At 44.3% G+C, this 21,331-nt stretch overlaps 1 protein-coding gene across 2 annotated transcripts in view; it reads right to left on the minus strand.

Moving 5' to 3' along the window:
- ctif (CBP80/20-dependent translation initiation factor) overlaps positions 1-19,715 on the minus strand; it is a 74,026-nt gene extending 54,311 nt beyond the window's left edge. For both annotated transcript variants that reach the window (XM_076283746.1, XM_076283745.1), the window contains exons 1-5: positions 19,569-19,715; positions 6,204-6,424; positions 4,379-4,450; positions 1,195-1,317; positions 782-849 (exon numbers count right to left, since the gene is read on the minus strand). In XM_076283746.1, the coding sequence (XP_076139861.1) occupies positions 782-849; positions 1,195-1,317; positions 4,379-4,450; positions 6,204-6,383 (443 nt within the window). In that variant the 5' untranslated portion in view covers positions 6,384-6,424; positions 19,569-19,715. The remainder of the gene's footprint in view (positions 1-781; positions 850-1,194; positions 1,318-4,378; positions 4,451-6,203; positions 6,425-19,568) is intronic.
- Between the last annotated feature and the right edge of the window lie 1,616 nt (positions 19,716-21,331).

Raw genomic sequence — 21,331 nt, forward strand, 5'->3', positions numbered from 1 at the left:
ACCTTGTGTGCAAACATGTATCTAGAGGTCATCCTCTCAGGAGGCCTATAATCCCATGTGCTCCAGACAGAGCACTATTTACTTGATCCTAAACAGAGCCCTGCATATGCACATGAGCCTAGGTACAGTAAAGCCTGTTTTTAATCTGATACAACAAAAAAGCTCATTTGTAAGCAGATATGGACCTCTGTCACTACAGGGATTTCCCAAGTTAAGCTGATTATATCAGAGTGGTGGGGTGCATGGCAAGGAAGCGGGAATGCCTGGAACCATGTCTGGTGTGGGTCAACTATAAATGTCCCCATCTCAAAGGGTCTTCCGGGAAACTAAGGACATTGAAAGGACAAACGAATGTCTATTTATCGGAATCTCAACAGCAGCATCTGCAGAAAGGTACCTGACAGACCCCTGGCTTTTCAGTCTTACTGTCTGAGTCCCAATACTGTCTGAGTCCCACTCCTAAATACTTTTTTAAATCCAGACAAAACATGTTGTTTATTTTGGAGGGTAGAAGACTAAAAATAGACTCCAGTATGGGGATTACTTCATTAAGTATAGCCTGAAACTAAGCTAGCTTTAATTAGATTCTTATTTCCACAGGCCAGTCTAGATGCTCAGATGCTCTTGTGGTACCAGGTGACATCACGACAGGCCACAAACAAAACCACTGAAGATGGTAGTCTAGTTTGGAAGAGCTTGATTAAGTGTATACTTTATTTATTAAATAGGCTATAAAGTCTTTTAGTGCTAGTATCACAGCGTAGCATTTTACAGTTCTTACCCGTCCAGGGTGTTGGCAGCCCAGATGTCTGTGCCCAAGATGTCTAATGAGCCCTCTCTGTTTCCATTCTATACAGCAGAGAGAAACAACATCAGTCAGGTTAGACCTGCTCTTATGTGCGGGAGCCAGGAAGGATCATGAGACTCAGGAGCTAGGACTAACTGATTTGTCATAAGGTTACTGTAAATAGTCGTTCAGCCCTGCCTGGGGACAGACCGTAGAATAAATGAACAAGAGAATTGAATTGATTCAAAATCCACATGAAAGTTTTAAAAGAAAAGGTCATCGCAAGGGGTGTAAGTTTACTACAGCTTAGAGAGGTGAGCCAACTGAACATTCTGCCTATAGTTTATGAGAATAGTGCTGGATTCACAGAACTGACTCAGAGTCAGCACAAGTCTTGAGTGTGGTACCTTGGCTGGAGCTCTAAACTGGTTATTCCGTCCCCGACTACCTGATCTGGAACCAGAGCCAGGCCTAGAGCCAGAGCTGGGCCTCGACCCTGTGCTCCCATTACTGCTGTGCTCCCACTCGTCCTGCAGAGAGAAAAAGAAGGAGAGAAGAAGTGAGAGAGAGAGAAAAAGAAGGGGAATTATAAGGTACGTGTTACATGTTATACTGTATGTGGTACTGTGATATGGATCATGAAATGATGATGCATGGAAATGATTATCCCACTAGGGACGGACATCCATCCATCCATCCATCCATCCATCCATCCATCCATCCATCCATCCATCCATCTTTGTTTTCTGTTACGTTGAGATTGTTTGAATGAACTTTTTGCAAACTTGGTGTTTATCCTTTTAGCCCCAGTGTTGGCTGTGTAATGAGTGATGCGTGAGCTGTAGGCAGCCTAAATGGAGCCGCGAGAGAAATGGACACCAGAGCCCACAGACTGCTGACAAGGCCAGTTACCCCTAGCAACCACTACTCCTGGTGCTCTGAGAACAACATCACTACATTACACAAAAGACCACTGCCAAAAATATCACACACACACACACAGATTACTACGAAGTCTGTTTTTAGTATACAAAACTGGAGTGCAGAGAAATAAAGAGCTTTTCATCCCTTGTTGAATACTGACTAATGTCTTGCCCCAGCCCCCACTTCCTGCCCCTTTTGCTTCATTCCCATGATGCTCTCAGAGAGCATTCCACACAGTGGTTCAGAATGAAACCTGATACCCCTCAAAGAGTCCCAGCCCTTCTTCATCCTCCTCTCCAAGGAGCAATGGAAGCGGGCCGACAGGGGGAAATACAGGCCAGGACACATGAGACATGAGGAGAGAAGCAATGAACGAGAGAAAGGGGACGACTAGTCAGTGCTTCCTAGATGATAACATACTGTCAGACTGAATTGACGTCAACTCGTTATCACTTTCTGTGTAGTCAAAAAACTGAAATGGAAGGGCCATATTTTGTTCAAGAGCCCAAGTCCTAATGGAGTTTACTGGTACCAGCACTCGTCATGTGACTGGCTTCAGTTCCTCCCTCAGACCACAGCCATGGAGTTACACTGCTGAACACTGCCTGCTTCGCTCTGTGGAACTTTCTGAAAAGCAAACTGCTGTGGTGAGTACCAGACTAGAATTTGAGTCCACGCACAAACAATCACCCTCGAACCTACAGACAATTGTGCATATCCTGCAGACACACAGAAATACAATTTCATCTTCACACACACACACACACACACACACACACACACACACACACACACACACACACACACACACACACACACACACACACACACACACACACACACACACACACACACACACACACACACACACACACACACACACACACACACACACACACACACACACACACACACACACACACACACACAATCCAGATCAGTCTTACTCAATAATCCTCAGCTGTATCAGGTGTCTACACCACTAGGACAGACTCAGCTGCCCATTATCATGCTTGACCTGGTGGGCCATGGACACAAAGTACTACAACACAATTTGACTGCTACACTGCTTTACTCCTCGAACAAAGGCTTTGACATGGACTCAACTGCAGGGGACACAGAGAGAGAGAGAGAGAGAGAGAGAGAGAGAGAGAGAGATAGAGAGAGAGAGAGAGAGAGAGTGAGTGTGAGAGAGAGAGAGAGAGAGAGAGAGAGAGAGAGTGTGAGAGAGAAAGAGAGAGAGAGAGAGAGAGAGAGAGAGGAGAGAGAGAGAGAGAACTCTGCACTGCCAGTCACTGCACCTGTGTGTTTGTTTATATGGGACTGTGTGGGTATGAATGTGTTTGTAGCAGCTAGGTGGGACAAACTGAAGATTACTGGGTTTTGCCTCTCTTAAAATCAACATTTGTTCCCCACAACATGCCCTTTCTTCATGTGACTAACCTCCAATTTAGCAAAACACATTAAACAACTGGGTACATGTACATCACACGGAACAACTTTGCCGGGGATCAAGTGCTTTAGTAAACAGAGACATGGTCAGAAATCTCAGCTATGGTGGCCCAGACAGGACAACACTCACCATCAGCCAAGGCTGCAAAGCCCCAAGCTAACCGTGTGGAAAAACAGTGCAGCAGGTGTCACCAACACACAATGTGCACACACCCACCCACCCAGCACCCACCCACACAGAGAGACAGACTCACACTAATGCACATAGGCCACCTCTCTGCCTCTACTAATGCTACTTAGGACATTTCTACATTGCAAATATGTTTGAATGCATCCCAGCATTACAATTAAACTCACAAATGTGAAAACAAATCCAGACACACATAGCATATGCGACTGCAGGGACACACAGCCTAGGGTAGCCAGGGCTGCAGCATGCACAAACTGCCAGTGGTTGCCAAGAGCGGGCCAGTGGCAGACAGCCATTAGCCATGCACACATAAGCAATCCCGCGACCCCATGTGTGGAGCGCCACCATGCTGAAATGAAGCATGAGGTGGCGACAGAAGGGAAGCCCAGAAGGGAAACCCCCTTTTCACATTTGCCTGGTGGGCACGTCTGACAAAGCACAACACACTACTATGTGATCTTTGTCTATTTTTGGCTATTTTTTAGATCCTCTCCCAAAGGGCAGAGAACATGCCCAACAGCGTAATGTAAATGTACAGAATCAGCTGGTCTGGAATATAATGACTAGCTTAGCTGCTGAGCTGTTTATTATCAAGATACTGCTTATTCCTCTATTGGAGGTTGGATGGGTGCTGTGGTCGCTGGTAAGGCTAAAAACAGAACAGTGACATCTCACTCACACACACGGGAGGTGAAATCACACTCTGCCCACTGACCTTGACAGTCATTGAAAGGCTTTTAGAAAGAATCATGGAACAGCCTCCCACAACCACATTTCACTCGAGCAAATCTATGCTCCAGCCATGTAAAACTGATCAATACACATCTAGCTGGACACGGAGGCAGTACAGCTACACTCAACTGGGCCAACGCCAACACAAAACCATCAGCCAAGGACACTGTTTGGGGCAGAGTTCTGACTGGCCGACTCAAAGGTTTGGAGAGGAGGATAAACCAGGAGTCACAAGGCTTCCATAGACAGGCCTTACAGACACTGTGTGTGTGTGTGTGGGGGGGGGGACTCACTGGTTTGGATGAAGCTCTCCCCCGCGACGATGACCAGCTGCCATCTATCTTATCACTGCAGTCCTCTGTCCACTGTGAAAAGAACAAACCCTGACAAAATTAAGACAACAAAAGGGAGGGGCAAAAATAGCACAAAACAAACAGATCTGGAAACACATGAAGTCAAACAGGCCAAGTGCAAAAGCCTAACTCTAACTTAAAGGTAATTTAATAATGATGCAAAATCTATTTGCCAATTCAATACCATGGCCAAGATCCAAAGCACAGCCTGGTTGATCAGTTTAATGCTCCTACACATAGCTTTAATTCATGCACGAGACACTTTGCTCAGTGAGTGACTTTACACTAACCAGTCATTTAAATTAGGGCCCATAGTCTTGACCGACACCTTAGTCAGACTGAGAGACCAACTGAAGTGATCTGGACTGGCTCACTTTTTTAACAAGGCTTCTGCTTGGACAATAAAAAAGGTTCCTCTAGCAACAGAGAGCTGAGACTTTTTGCATGAATATCTGAGAAATGCTGGTGCAGAGAACACAACTAGTCACATGCCTGACAAAGCCTTTTTTGGTACACATGTCTGTTGTGCAACCTGGGGTCCGGACAGTCACAGTAGCTACACCAGTCAATAACAGCATTAATCTTCTAAAACAGAGGGGTGTTTAGCCCATCAAATAGTTCAGACTGGCCTTCAGTTTGCATTCATCAGTTTCATTCATTGTCCTTTCAACAGAAAGCCCAGATCACCAGGTGCTGACTCATCAAATACCAGATTGGCGGTCAGTTTAGATGATATTTGACTCTGTTTGTTTTCTGGTCCAAAAATGAATTACAGAATTCTGATGTGGTCACAAAATATAGTTGCACTGCATTTCCTGACATTGCATTTCTGCATATTTCTCTGGTCCTGAAGAATGCAAACAAATCCTTGAAAAACTTCTCAGTGACACTAAGAACTCAGATGCACAGGATGCAGAGAAATAAACATAGCTCAGGATGTGATCTCTAGTCTAAGGTAAGTAACATGCGAAATCCACTGACTAACAAAAGTTTCTGATCTGACACTGGCCCGTGTACCTGTTCATCTGTCTACACTTCACATTAGACACTGGTGAACATGAGACAGGACTACTATACTATACGATGGCATCTAAACAAGCTTCAGTACGAGCACCAACACCACACTCAGAAGTGTAGACAACTATGCAGGACTACAACACAACTTCAGCTTGTTGACAAATGGATATTGCACCACATACTGACTGACCTGAGATGAATCAGACACCATTAAAAAGAGATGTGGGGAGTTAATGATGTATGTGAGTGGGGAGTTTATGATGCATGTATTGAGTATGTACGTTAATTTACTATAGACAATGCACCGCATATGATAGTCACATTTCAGTGCTGCTCTAATACGGAGCCACCGTATTAAAGAGGAAGTGGCCCAGTATAAAGGCCCATTCACACCAAGAACGATAACGATAACTATAAATAAATATCGTTCTCGTTAATATGACTGACGACGTTCACACATAAACTATAACGATAAGGACATGAAGAACGATATCGTTGGGGATCACTTTCAGAGCGATTTTCACAACGATAAAATGCTAATAGCCAATCAGAACCCATCGAATTTTAACCGTCACATTCATTAACACAAGGAGAGACTTTGTTTATCGTTGTTCAGTGTGAACGCTTTTATCGTTATGGATATAGTTATCATTATCGTTATCGTTCTTGGTGTGAATGGGCCTTTATCCATCAAGCAGTTGAAAAGGGAGGCAGAGCAGAGCGAGCCTGTCTCAGTGAGGGCCCTCACCTGGGACACATGGGACTGGGTTTTGTCCCCGTCTGTGACCGCCTCGCCCTTGTCACCCAGCAGGCCCTGCACCTGGTACTCCAGCACATAGGAGTCGATGAAGCGCTCCAGCTCCTCAATCTCCTGGGAGCGCGTGCTGCCGGCCTCCGACGACGCTGACGCCACTGACGAGTTCTCCATGGCAACAAGCTGCCAGCGGGGGAGGGAGGGCGGAGCGGGACCTGAGGAGGGAAATGAGCAAAAGAGTTTATCACAGGGGGAGACTCAGCAGCAGCCATTTAAACATTACATCTGATTTCACAACTGCAGCTCGTTAGGTTCACCAGTTCACTTTGAGTGTCCTTCAGTTTGCGGAAATAAAGCCAGGCCCTGCTGAGAAGGGCCCTTCTTAAAGGCTCAGACCAGTATCCGACCCCTGCTGTGGGAGTCTACACCACATGAAATCAACATCACGCCACTGGTGCAGTGCCATGGTTCCTCCAGCAGAGGCAGCAGAGAGTGCACGAGCGCCACAGTGTGTGCATCCCACAGGGCTGCTAGAGTAGGCCTCTTCATTCACACACATGCTGCTGCGCGCCTGCCCTTGTGCCAGGGAGCAGGGAGGTCAGAGACAGGCTGCTTTAGCTCAGGCAGGAAGAAAGCCTCCATTCAGGACGGCCTGGAGCCGCCAGCGCTGCCCCTCCAACACTCGTGGATAGCTGCACCGTCACTTACCACCTTGGCTATCTACACTTGATCACATGTTTGTCCAGCTCACTCTTCTCTCTGCCCCTTGTGTCCATCACCCCTCATCTGTTGCCACTGCCCACCTGGAATCCCACTTCCCTGTCCTTCTCCCCCCTGCTCTATTCTTATTATAATTAAATGTATTTTTATTTATTTATTATTATTTATTTATTTATTATTATAGATACATTTCCTCACGGGATCAAAAGAGTATATATACTTATACTTTGATGCAACGTCCTGCCGCTGTCCAGTCATGGGACTGCTCATTTGTGGGTGGGGCAAGAGGAACGTGGACTGCCGTTAATCTCTTGTAAATCACTACTTGAGAGCTGGCCAGGCAAAGAGGATTTACAATAGGAGGAGGCATACTGTTAATAAACTACACTCCCAGGGACAGGACCCACCACAGAGTCTTGAGCTGATGCACACAACGCACTGCGCCCATACAACACAAACACAAAGCATGCCTAATGTGTGTTATAATACACCAATAATAACAACAACAATACCAATACACTCAGCAAAGGAACTGCTATCTCTACCTTCGGAATGGCTTATTTTAATACAGCACTTTTTGAGCATCAGCCTCTGGGGGCGGTCACCTATTTCCATCTATTACTTGACCTTCTGGAATGGAGCATACCACCCTTAAAGGTGTAGGTTTTTGAACAAGTTCCGCAACAATTGAAGGTTCTAAAATTCTATGTTGAATTCAATGAACCCAGATATTCTTTAGAACGTTAATTTCCCAACATTCCCGTCACACCGGTGTAACAGTACTCCTTTAAAGGTTAACCAGTGCGATGGGAGCACAGTCTGGCACAGATCAGGCCACACAACTCCGTTTAGAATAAAACCGGTAATATCTGACCAAACCATGCGTGATGCAGCACAATATGTGGTTCAGATCCAGACAAAAGACGTACATGCAGGATCAACTGGGTTATGTTCCTAGTTGTGCTCAGATGTCATATGACACCAAAAACATCTCTTTAAGAGTTCATCCGTAACGCAAACATGACGACTTGTTGTCACTTGTACGGCTATGCTCTGATTAAGCTCTGATGAATCACTGAGCAAGTTCTGCGACTGCTTCAGGACAGAGAGAGGAAGCGTGAGGGAAAGAAAGAGACTGCACTAAAGAGGCAGGATCAGTTAGGAAGGGGAAAAGGACACAGCCATCAAATCCACTGGGAGGAAACCAATGAATGAGGAGCAGGACACTAATAGCTCTTGTCTGAAAGCTTTTCTGTTCATGTACACACGTGCATTCAAAAATGAAGTCGGACCACAGGGGGCAAATTTGAATGTGCATTATCTGGATTGACCAAATATTGTGAACAAATGATGGGTTGTCTATCAAATAGCATTCAATAAATAAGTGTTTAAAGACAATAAATATGTCTAAATCCTCCAAAAACAGAACCTAGGTTGTAGATTGTAGTTTCCCTTTAAGTCCAACACAATCACTGAAGGATGTATCAAGTTTGTATGTCAAGATTGTCTGTCACCTGAGCAAGCTGATGTGTGAATGCTACAAAATGGGTCCTGGTGCTAGCCTGAGTCTAGGCCTTTCTCAGTGGAGATAAGCTTAACAGCTTGAAACAAATTCATATTCATGCATCAGCAGAGACTCTTTGATGCCATTACAGAGCACTAACCCACTGATCCACTTGAAGAGTACAGTAACAATTATTCCTGACTAATAACCTAGATGAGGTAGCCTATTTAAAGGGCTAGCCTTCAATGAAAACCAGTATGTACAGTAGCTTACTTGTACAGCTGCACGACTGAGGTGCTCCTGGCTCTTAGAAACCTTGTGTAGGCCTACAGGATTATAATGACGACTTCTCTCTCCTTTCCTACCTCCTGCTTACAACCTGGATTTTCTTCTATTTTTATAACAGCAACAGTATAGAAATGATACAACGGTATCTGCATAGCAGCATTATACCATTCTATCTCAAAGTTTCAGATATGCCCTTCTAAAACATATATTTTTAGATCTCTCTTTCTAAAAATATCTGGACCAACTATATAAAGAAACAGTTCACTGATTTTGCATGATGGTGACAACCTAAAAATAACTTACTAGACTCCAAAAAATGACTCCAAATAAATTCACCATGCTAGGCTAACCCTTGCTGTAGGAGAGGGAGAGGCCCCACAGCAAGGGTTAGCCTAGCATGATGAATTTTTTGGAGTCTAGTAAGTTATTTTTACGTTAGCCCCACAGCTCCCTTTCCCTGTTTATCTTCATCAGGGATCCCTCGTGAGATTTCGTCTGCCTCTGTGAACGCCTGACACAGCCTGCTGCTTCTTGGCCAAGCGTCCATCCCACTGATTGACACCGCTGATGCACATCCGAATGCCGACTCAGGAGAGATTCAGCTTTCTTTCAGCACACTCCTCCATCATGCAAGCACAACAAAAACAGACAGGATGGACCGCTGCTTAGAAGCTTGCATGCAAACGGCATTTAACGTGGTTAAAGCACTACGTCTGACCTCCCTTGTCTGCCGTTCTTTGCACGCTGCCCTGGCCTGGGGCTACACGGGCTCCAGACAGACCCTTATCATTAGAGACACGCACCCTCACACAGGCAGACAAACAACACTGGGATCAAAGCAAGCAAAGGCCTGAAGGTGATTGCTCATGAAAGCAAAAAGAGGCAAAGCAGGCGGAGGCCTGGAGCAACCTCCAGCTGATGATGAGGAAATAAAGGTGACGTTATGATGAAGCTTTCTCTACTGTCCCATCTGCTCACTGCTGAAGGGCGTCATCAACTCACTAATGTTGTGAATTGTGATCTTGCAGCAGAAGTTGACTGTTCTGAATACTTGTCCAGTTCCAACTGAAGACTCTAGGCTGGTAAGTGTAGTAGTAAACAACACAAACATGGTACATACAATGCTGTAAGTGTGCAGGCTTTTTTTTTTATAGACTCTTATTCTCCTGGTCACCCATTCTAACAGCCAATCAATTAGTACCCATAACATGCAACACACCCTGAAACAGACAGCAGTCACTCACGGTCTCACTGCCAGACACAAGACCGCATCTTCAGACAAACTTACTAAGACAAGCAAAACATGCAGTCTCAAGAAACTGAGTTGAACTACTTAATCTTATCTGTCAAAACAAACTATGATTACTATCCATTGGTAGCAAACAGCTATCTAAGAGATGCCAGTAGTGCTGACCGCACAGCACTGCAGCGAAAAGCAGAGTTGGTATCTGTGTCACTTACTGTGTGTTTCTGACTGCAGAATGCAGATTAATTAACCTTCGATAGTCAATCAGCCTTTCCTCAAACTCCCACACAATTTCATTGTCACAGTGCGATAGGAGGAGAGTGATGCTGGCACAGATCGGATCAAATACAGAATTAGGAACAAAGAGACGCACACTAAAATACGTCCTAAATGGTTCTCCAAGCTGCTCCAGGGAGGAGATGAACTAGCCTAGAGCTTACAGCAGACAGATAGCAGAGGTGTCTGTGTGTCTCAGGATTGGACCAAAACAGACATTTGCAGAGATTTCTTTCCAGGCCTTTGTCCTCAGCGCTGCAAAATTGCTCAGCCAGTCTCCTCCATGTCCTGGAGACTCACCCACGTGGTCGCAGACACCGCCCCTCCTCCTGTCTCACACACACACACACACACACACATGTGCGCGCGCAGAACAGCTGCTACAACAAAGACCAGACACGCCTTGGCTATGGCGGTTCACGTAACCACGGTAACAACGTAGCCAGTTCCAGCGTGGCACAGGCATCCGGCGCTTTCTCTGAGGTGTCTCACGTGATGACTCGTTCGGCGCCTGCGTCTCAGACACACTAGGGCTCACCACAGGCAGGCTGGGCCAGTTAGACACAGCTGGCTACAGCCTACAACAGCTTTTGTATACGTACACAAAATCTGTGTGCACAAATTCACATCACAGATTTAACACCATGCATTTTCATCCAAATGCATTTAAAGCTAAGTGTTTGCCAATGCTTTCAAATGCGTTTGTGTACATTGGACAGCTACAAAACATTGATTTTGCCAATGAATGGCAATTCTTAAGTGCACAGTAACTGATTTGTTTGGGCTCATTCCTCTTCAACCTAGATTAAATGCTAAAGCAGATGCTTATATTTAGCCACCAGGCTCTCAGCATGGGTGGAAGGAAATCGATGAATAAATAACAGCCTCCCTGAGGGGACTTATCAACAGACCAATAGACAAAGGGTGGCTGTTGGATGCACTTGGTTGCCCATACACTGTTGGAGAAGTGGATCCTCAAAGCCTGCATGATTTAGGCTATTTAGTGTACAAGTTAATCATGTTTTATCAGACATAGGCAATACAGTGCAAAACTACCCTAACTATGAGCACAAAGTAAATCTTGTGGTGGTACTGTAGGTGCAGGTGCAGGTTTAAATCTGTACCGTCTGCAGTGGTCCATTTATAGCAGGGCCAACCCGGCGCTACAGGGGGTGCAGGGATGTACACACATGCAGGATGAGTCTTAAAGCAGGGCCAAAAGTAGATTTAAACAACAAGCTCTCTGTGCTTTTCAGCAAAACAAACAAATTCAATGCTTTAAGGCTGGGGCCGGAAGCATGGCTTGAACTACCTGATAGCAATGTAAATGTGTTGCACCTATTCCTATGGCTTAGGAACATTCTCATCAGAATACATACTGCACCCTATGTGTCCAACTTCACATGGAGGGTTATCTGATGGTGTTGCTTAGGGGTGTCTTGGTGACAAACATGTATCGGAACTCCCCCTATTACCGTCGGTCCCGTATTTCCGCCGTCTTGCGTGTATGTGTCACTTAATATCCATTTCTACAAACCAAGACAGCGGACTCCTAAAGAAACACAACCACCCACACCATAGGTGTATCTAAATTAGCTATGTACCTAAAATGACATTTTACTGTGACTCGAAGAGCTGTAAACAGTGTTGTAAGGCTGCGTGTACACATCCGCTTGGAGCTCCAGTGGAATTTTAATTTTATGACGAGAATTCTCGGTCTAACCGCAAATAGGCGACCCATCAGGCCAGCACTATAACTCCGAGCGTGGTAAACAAAATCGGATATTTCAGACAGTAAATGATCCCGTTAAGAACCAAACCAGATTTTGTTCAAATCTACACACCTATGGCTCCTATAAAATGTAAGGTTCATTTAGCAAATGTTATTTTGAAGTGTTAAAAAACATCTTCTGAACAAAAGTGGTGATAATTAAAAACACAAATGGCACCTTAAGAACAAGGAGAGTGTCCACTTCACCTTGCGATAGCACATAATAGGCATCACTCACTCCACTGTAAACAGTGAGCGGCATGCTAAAGTGGCCTATGCACACATCTTCCTACTCTCCTGTCTGTATCTCCCACCAGGAAACCTCTGCTCTCTACAAGTGGCCACAACCAAAATGTTGTATTCTGCATTCTAACTGAGCATAGTCTGCTCTGGGCTGAATAAGAGTGTGTAGTGGAATGAACTGCATAACCAAACACATCAACTACAGGTTCCAGAACTCACTCCATCACACACACACACACACACACACACACACACACAGCTTTTAAATACTGATTGATTGAGTCAGGCCTGTATTATAATGTCACAACTCTTACTGCAACATAGCAACTCTATTTCACCTACCTATTTCACCATTGTATTACCCCGGACTTGGCCAGATTATGTATAGCAGAAGTGGTGCAATCATCAGATTACAAAACACAAAATGCAATCCTGACCACCCAGTCACAAGTGTTCTATGCCACAGAAGAGTCAGTCATCCATTCTTTAACATGAGCTACATAAGCGCCCCCAAACAAACAGGCTCAGTTGCTTGTGAACATAATGCTATTCCATTCGCTCTCAAACACACACACACACACACACACACACACACACACACTTCATTCAGTAAGATTGTATGCTCATTACCTCTCCAGTAATCAGGCAATCAGCTATTCAAGAACAATCAAGCCAGTCAACATATGCACGTAAATGAGTGACCTGGCAAATGTGCATAATAACAATTCCATCAACTGAACTATTACATTACACTTCTATAAGTTTCTATAACATTAAATACAAATGATATTCATATGGGAATAATAACAGTACTCTAAGCATTGTCTTGCTGTAACAAAAGCTCTTGGAAAGCTGTTTGACTTCCAAAACATAACCAAACTAAAACTACACATCTCTTGACTCATGTCCCCATTATGTAATCTATTTCCACTCTGAACTCCAGCGCAGTAGCTAGGCTATCTTTCAAAAAGACTCCATAGACACCATACAACGCACTGTGCATATGATGACCTACCGGTAGGCAAAAGTTTCATCTCCACCGGATGACTTCAAGGAAGACTTGTATTTGGCTGACCAGACTGAGTTTCACCACAGATGCATCACCACCCTCCGTCATCCACAAAAGAGTGCTCTCCTAGCCGAGCAGCCCTAAGCACATTTTGGCACCACATGCATTACACAACCAAGCTCATCCCCTACCTGCCAGAAGAGCGAGACGGTTATAGGCAGTGACCCAGTGCTCCCGCAGCCCGCGCCGCACTTTGCAGTCCGAGGCCCCCCACGGTGAGCCCTGAGTCTGGGCCTTCAGCACGCGGATCTGCCGGGGGGAGCGCGCGGGCCGGTGGACGAGCCACAGCGCCAGAGACATGGTAGCGAGCGAGCGAAGGCGAAGCGGATGGACAAAGCGGCTCGGCCCTGACTCCTGTCCAGCAGGATCACGCTGTGAGGTGCAGGGCGGCTGGGATGGAGATAGGCCAATGACCAGACTCAGGCCAGATTAGCATCGCTCCTGATTAAGAGTAAGCCCCGTGACTGACCTCCGAGCACACCTTTCACTTTCGCTGCTCTCTCTCTCTCTCTCTCTCTCTCTCTCTCTCTCTCTCTCTCTGTCTATGTGCTGTCAAAACAGTCTGTAACCACGTCCAGCTCTGTGGGCTTTGTAAATGGATGCTTGTGTAATATACACATTCCAACCCCAGCTAATTCCTAATCTCAGTACAACTGACTAGGAGCACTGTGCTGCTTAGACCTGCGGCTTTCACATGATCGTCATTACAACAACTAAAGCTCTGCTGTATTGCCCAAGATTGACCACACACACACACACAATATGAAAATAAAGTCAAGTTTTTTCATACTGTGTAGCAGTTCAGACAGTGTGGTTTGAATAAATCAGTCAACTGTTCCAGCTGCCAAATAGTGTTAGAGGCACTGTGACATTACAACCCCATGCAGTGGACAACATGCAAATCAGGTGCTAGTCTAAGCTGATCCTACTGTACGTTGCCATCCTTGTCACAGGCCTGAGGCTCTGCTGAGCATCAACAGTGTGCTTTAGATGATGGCCAACTCCATGCCCATGCAAGGTGCAGTCTGCAGACTTAAAAACCAAGGAGCTCAATTTAGCCAACTCAACTGTTCAAAAAGGCATTCAAGTATAGGAGACAGTTTTTGGACAGTAATTTCACCCAAATATGATCAACATTTTCATTTCACCAAAGGCCCCCACCTGCCTGCCTCATGCTTCAGCCGCTTTCCTGCTTGATAATGAGATGTGAGTGCGTTCAGATGTGCGGCGGTCAGAATAGCGGTACAGTAGAACACTGAAGGGGGAGAGGCAAAGCTGGACCCCACCTTCATTGTCAAGCTGTGGGGGTACAATGGGAACCATTGTTTAGAGGGCTTGACCCAACGGGGTTGGGAGAGCAGAGGCGTGCAGTCCAGCAGTGGTGCATGCTGGGTATAACTGGCTGGCCCACAAAAAGCCACTGCATTGTGTTGCATTGCATTGTTGCATTGTTGCATACTGCAGCTTTGCACAAACATGCCAGCAGCCTACACTATCCCTTCCAACATCAAACTAGACAAAGACATTGAAGCAGCATTCTGAAACTACTAATGCACACAAACACACACACACACACACAAACACACCAGTTGAGTTGAACCAGCAAAAAGGTGCTGAATACAAACACAAAAGCAAGCAAATAACAACACAAATCCATAAACACAGAAGCAACATACAACAGGCCCCACAGTCTTGCATGACCACTGTCTCAAAGTGCTGCTATCATGCAAATGACACTAGACACATTGCTGATGTAACTCTGACCTCTACTGTGAAGGTCAATGCAAAGCACTCTGTATTGTAACGGTGTGCTTGTGTGGGGCCAAATTGCACATTTTGTGGATGTCACAGTCGTAGGTCGAGCTCGATTTGACTCTACAGTTCTGTTCACATTACAGAGATGTGCCAATTTACTATTTCTCCTTGCACGCCACTATACAATAATGTTCAACATTGCTCTATGACTTTGCATAGTGCAAATATGCTTGAGCTTGATCATTACAGATTGACGTCTAGGCTGACAGGAAAAAACACAAAGACACTAAGCCTATCATTTAGTCATTACCATACTTCTCAGACTCAGCAGCCCATGTGAACAGGCTCTCCTAGAGAAGGTTATATGATGTTTTGTGTTATATTATGTTCCATAAACAGAACCTCATAAACATTCTTCGGTGGCTTTAACAGCAGGTCCTGATTATGACACATACTACACTGTGTGACTTTGCCTATATAACTTATTAGCAATAAATGAGGTAATGAAAGAAAAGACAAATCAGCCAACAAGAGGACACAACACTTGCAGTGTCTGTCCATACCAAATAGTAGTATTTATGCCTATCTGAATGTTGGTGGTTTGTAGTGAATTTGTGAAACTGAACAACTGGTCATTAAGCTAGAGTGGCCCCTGAACACCATGAACTGTAAACAGGAGTGGTAGACTTTACAGAGTTCAGGACTATACCACAGTTAGGCGAAAGACAGAACCACTAGTCAACCAACAAGCAAAGCAAAATTGAACCAGAAACCATAGTACAGAACCATCTTGAGTCTCACTGCTCTAAACTTAGCTAGCTGATCGATTGCAGCAATAACGTGGAACCTTTTACACTCACTGTTCACCACAACAGCATCATACACAACATTATGGCAGACAAAGCAGTTATTTTTATGGAAACTCACCCTCTTTACATTACATTACATTTGGCTGACGCATTTTTAACCAAAGCGACTAACAACATGGTAAACAGTTTAAGTTTTAGAGCAATTCTCAACAATATTAGGACAATTTAAAAAACATAAGAATAAGTACAGTAAGAATAAGTGTATCAGTGAGTGCTGTTTTTAACAGTTACGTGTCCGTTTAAGACGGCTGGTGAGTGCTAGGATCAGCAGACTTGTTGTAAGTGTTGCTATGAGAGGAGATGTTCTCTAAAGAGCTGGGTCTTCAGGAGTTTTTAAAAATGGAGAGGGATGTCCCTGCCCTTGTAGGAACTGGCAGTGTGTTCCACCAACGAGGAACAACAGATGAGAAAAGTTTGGATTGGCCTGAGCGTACCGGAGGTAGAGCTAGACGTCGTTCGTCTGAGGAGCGCAGCGGTCTGGAGGTGGCGTATGTCTGTATGAAGGCATTCAAGTAGGTGGGAGCAGAACCGGAGACTACTTTGTAGGCAAGCGTTAGAGCCTTGAATTTGATGCGGGCCGCCATAGGTAGCCAATGTAGCTGGATGAGTAGCGGGGTAACATGTGCCCTCTTGGGTTGGTTGTAGACCAGGCGCGCCGCCGCGTTCTGGATCATCTGAAGTGGTTTCACTGCGCAGGCTGGGAGACCTGTCAGGAGGGCGTTGCAGTAGTCGAGTCGTGAGATGACTATTGCCTGAACCAGAAGTTGGGTGGCATCTTGAGTTAAGTAAGTCCTGATTTTCCGTATATTGTAGAGTGCGAAACGGCATGACCGGGCGACTGAGGCAACATGATCTGAGAAGTTTAGTTGGCAAACATCTTCTAACACCAGTGCCATTTGGTAGAGAACATAGTGTAATGCCACTTTGAAGACACTAATAAATTTAAAGGTACACCAGGCAATGTTTTCGTGTTAATTAATCATCTTCGTAAGTCGGTATATGGTTAAATGACTCATTACGGGGCGAATGAAGGCTCTCTCGCCCGCCCCTACTGCCTGTAGAAAGAATATCCCACTTGCAAGTTCGGTGTATCCTACCCGCCGACCGAAGCAGGATCAGTTTACAGCACAGAGGCAGGCTAACGTTAGAGATTGTTGCAAATGTGTGTATAATGGCAGAGCCGGCGAAGAAGCAGCGAAAACCCTTGACGGAAGATGCAAAGAAAAGGAAAAGAGCTTCAGATTGAGCGAGGGGGAGTTTCGTAGAGAAAAAGCATCAGGCTTGCCTGGTGTCCCTTTAACCAATGATGACACTGGTCTTCAGCTTATGAGCCATGCTGCAATAGACAGTGCTTCCTCCAACACTATCCTCTAGTTCATTGGTTCTCAAAGTGGGGTCCGGGGACCCCCAGGGGTCCGCAGCACATTGTCAGGGGGTCCCTGACAAAGTTTGCTACAAAATATGAAATTGTCTTATATGGCGAAAAATGCTACAGTATCAGTATTTGCCCAATTGATCTGCTGATACGTTACATCAATACGTCAAAACACTTTACTAGTAATTAACCGCCAACAAAATGAAAGTTATGTGAAGCAAACACTATGTGTTCAACACAATAGGCCTACATTTGACAAAGAAACAACAATCCTTTAAAAAAAACCTACATGTCAAAGTTTGCTAACATGATATTGTGGTATTAGCACTCTATGCTTTTAAAATACATAAAACATAAGCATCTAACAGAAAAAAAGGCCATACAGCTACATGATTAACTTAAGTTTTATGTGTTGCAATTATGAGGGGTCCTTGGAGAATTTTCCACTCCATGAGGGGTCCCCGGCCCACAAAAGTTTGAGAACCCCTGATCTAGTTGAATAGAGTGATCTTTTCAGAAAGAATGCAAGATTTTTACTTTAGGCTTAATCCTTAAACCTTAACCAATAGATTTTCAATACATTCTGAGTTCTGATGAAACTTTGCTTTTCTGAAAGGTTCATGCATTCACTCACTGAGACGATATTGACTGACAACCCTGATACAATCTTTTACTCTGTTTTTCTGGAGTTTAAGAATTTCAGGAATCTTGCACCTATCCTCGAGCCATACCCTCTGGCAAAGGTATTAAATAAGCGGGGTAAAGGGGTGTGGTTTCTTGAAACCTATGTAATTTGTAAGTTATACCTTGAGCTTACTTGAAATGTACTTTAATGCTTTAAGTTGTTTCCACAAAACTTTGTCAAGTGTACCATCTGTAAGAGGCACTTTTGCAAAGTTGACCTGTATCTTAACATAGTTTTCAAGTAGGCTAATCCAAATATTTTAGAGCCTAAAAATGTCTTAGTGTCTGGACATAGCATAGGTAATGCACTGGCTGCAATGTAAGACCATCTGTTGCTCCAAATAAACAAATAAATAAATAAAAACATCAGTAAATTAGTCATTAATTTTCAATCATTCCAAATGTAAATGAGTAACATCTATCATTCTTTGGGAACTTTTTATCTTTATCTAAATTCTTGTTGATGTTCTATCTATAATAGCCTAACCATCAAAGGTTGTCTGCTCCTCCTTACTATGTCTGTCATAACAAAGTCCTTTATAAAGTCTGATTATCATACAATCAATCCACGTGGGCCACTGCCACTTCATCGAGTAGCTGCAGCTCGTGCTGAATACTCAGCTGATTTACTAGAACACGACATAAAACAGGGGTGGTAGTAGCCAGAGGGCTAATGATCTACTACTCCATTGATATTATTTATAACCGTGATGATTACGTGGCTGTGAGTAACGTGTCTGCTTGTGCCTGCAACTATGCGGATTGACCACATCTGGCCGGCCTCGACGACTCCCCGCCCTACATTGTTGTTGGCTGGTCTGTGTCTAGCGTTAGCTAGCTAGCACCTTTAGCAAAGGTGATGCAAACTACCAGGTTCTTGCTCATCTGTCGCCCCTGTCTACTCTCAGAGGTGGGTGCAAAATAACTAGCCTCCATAACGATGACGTTGGTTTATACTATCAATACGGCACACAAAAATCCACAGCCATAGCATAGTAGGGAGGCAATTATCCTAGATGGCTAATGGCTGGATGGCTAGTGCTAGTGCTAGCGCAATAACAGCTACTTGACAACAATGACACAAGTTGGCAAACAGAGCTTTATGGAAACAACCTATTGTTGTCTATATTGCTGACGTTATACTGAATTGTCTTATGTTAAATGATACACTATAAAAACAGAGAAACATGTAGCAAATGGATGCGTACACGTCTTGTATCAAGTTGCTTGCGTTCACCTCACTTTAGGCTATTATTAATGTCAGCAAATGACAGCATGTCTCGTCAACAGGTATGTCTAGAAAGCATCTGGTTGCTGGTTAGGCCGTTAAATTAGTTAACGACTGTCATTGCCCAGTTACTTTCCAAGACAGAGTTACAGAGCTTGACATATAAGCTAGTGACTGTCAGTCCAATATTTCTAACGCTAAACCAGCTGGCCATGGGGTGCAATTACAAGTTGCACAAAAATCCAGCGCAGTGAGTCTTGCTACATGCTGAAAACAGACACCGGCAAAGACTGTAACTTCCTATTACACAGCATGAAATAACAGTGCTTACCCAAAAGTTGGATTCAGGCTGATGAAGAATCCGAGATTTCCTTCGGAATTAAATTTGCCGTGTCATTGGGGTGTTTTTCTGGGGACAATACTGTGTTCCGAAGGAAAAAGATTAGGCTGCGTCCCTGACACGGGGTGAGGATGGGAGGGAGGGAGGGAATGCAGGAATGTGACGTTTAGTCCGGTTTGCTGACAGGATGCATGTGGAAAGTGGGATTGTGGGAACTGAAGTTCCATTGTAAGGTTCACGGAACAAAAACATTGGATGGTTGCCAAATTCCCTCTTAACCACACCCGAACCTTTAGTAATGGATAGCCTACTAGAATAATTTAGAGATAATTTATAGGTCAATAATTTTGCAATTATTTATTCCACTGTAGGCTTTCTTGGTTTACTCTTTGAGATTATGTAGTCTGTGATTTGGCTGAATGAATTTGGACCTTTTTTCATAGGCTACATTTAGCCAACCATAGATAATCGTTTATTTGCTTATACTTAGGCCTATCGCTTATGCTTAAATGCTCACAAACGACCTCTGGTGGATGGTACAAAAGTTGTTGCCTACATTATGGGGGGATAAATAGGCCGAATGATCCCTGGGAAAGATAGACCTCTTGTGGTCAGTTATAAAACTCTACAGGCTATACCGTTTGTTTATTAATTGGTTGAAGAGCATTGCAAATTGGGAAACATTTTAACGAGTAATACTAGACAATCTGGTATTACTGATGTAGTGTGAATGAATGTTTTAGATTATTTTCCAGAAGCAGTAATTTCACTGCTTCTATAGGACCTGCAAAGACGCAACAACTATCCTACTTGTTCCAGCCAGCAGGGGGACATTAAAAAAACTCCATCAATCGTGTTATTTTACTCCTTGAATGGATTTTTCTCACAATTTTAAAGAACTATTTGGTATCCTATTGCAGGAAAATAGAGTAAAGGAATGCATTAATTATGTTATTAAAACTTTTGCTTAGATTTCCAGTAGTCTTAGTATCAGTTAGCACAAAATAATAAGGTTCATTGTTCTTTTTATTATCAATGACCAATTGTTCCCCAGAAGCATTCAACATCAGTCAAGGTCAAGACATCCATTACCCTGTTCTGTTGGCCTTTGCTCTCTTTTCTCTTTTTCCATGGCCTGCTTTTTTATTATTATTGATAACAGGGCTGCTGAGTTCGAAGTCTCCTGAAGTTCCACACTCTCCAGATGGCTCTGACACATTGGCTTGCACTGCCAGAGATTAATTAACGTTCCTGGTGTGAGCCTTCTTCCTCCAGCCTGTAGCACCCAGCGACAGGCTCCCAGCCCCCTCCTCCTCCTCCTCCTCCTCCTTCACCTCCTCTGCCTCCTCTTCTCCTCTATCCCTCCTATCTTGTGCCCCATATCACCTGTACACACCCAACCTAGATTATGAATGTTACCATCAATAACGATCTCAAATGTGAAGCATCCTCCTGGCCTAGTCCTCCTCCTCTTTCGGTGATGAGAATCAGAAAAATGAAATTGTGATTTTGAAGTGTGGCATGACTGCATCTTTGAGGTGATTTCAACTAGTATGCATTTAGTCACAAGGGGGGAAGATGCTGTTTAAATTTAGGCAGATGACGTTTGTAATAACACAGCTGTGTCCCCCAGTGTATGGGGCAGAACGTTGGACGTATGGTAATGTCATTACTGTGTGTTGCCAAGGAGCAGGGGGAGGATGGTGTTGCTGCAGCACCCAATCACACCCGATTTGAAATGACTGAATCACTTT

This window comes from Alosa pseudoharengus, unplaced genomic scaffold (assembly GCF_046254945.1).
Source record: "Alosa pseudoharengus isolate Yale_2024_CS ecotype anadromous, Long Island Sound unplaced genomic scaffold, YU_APseudo_1.1 YU_APseudo_1.1_scf_14, whole genome shotgun sequence".
NCBI lineage: Eukaryota > Metazoa > Chordata > Actinopteri > Clupeiformes > Clupeidae > Alosa > Alosa pseudoharengus.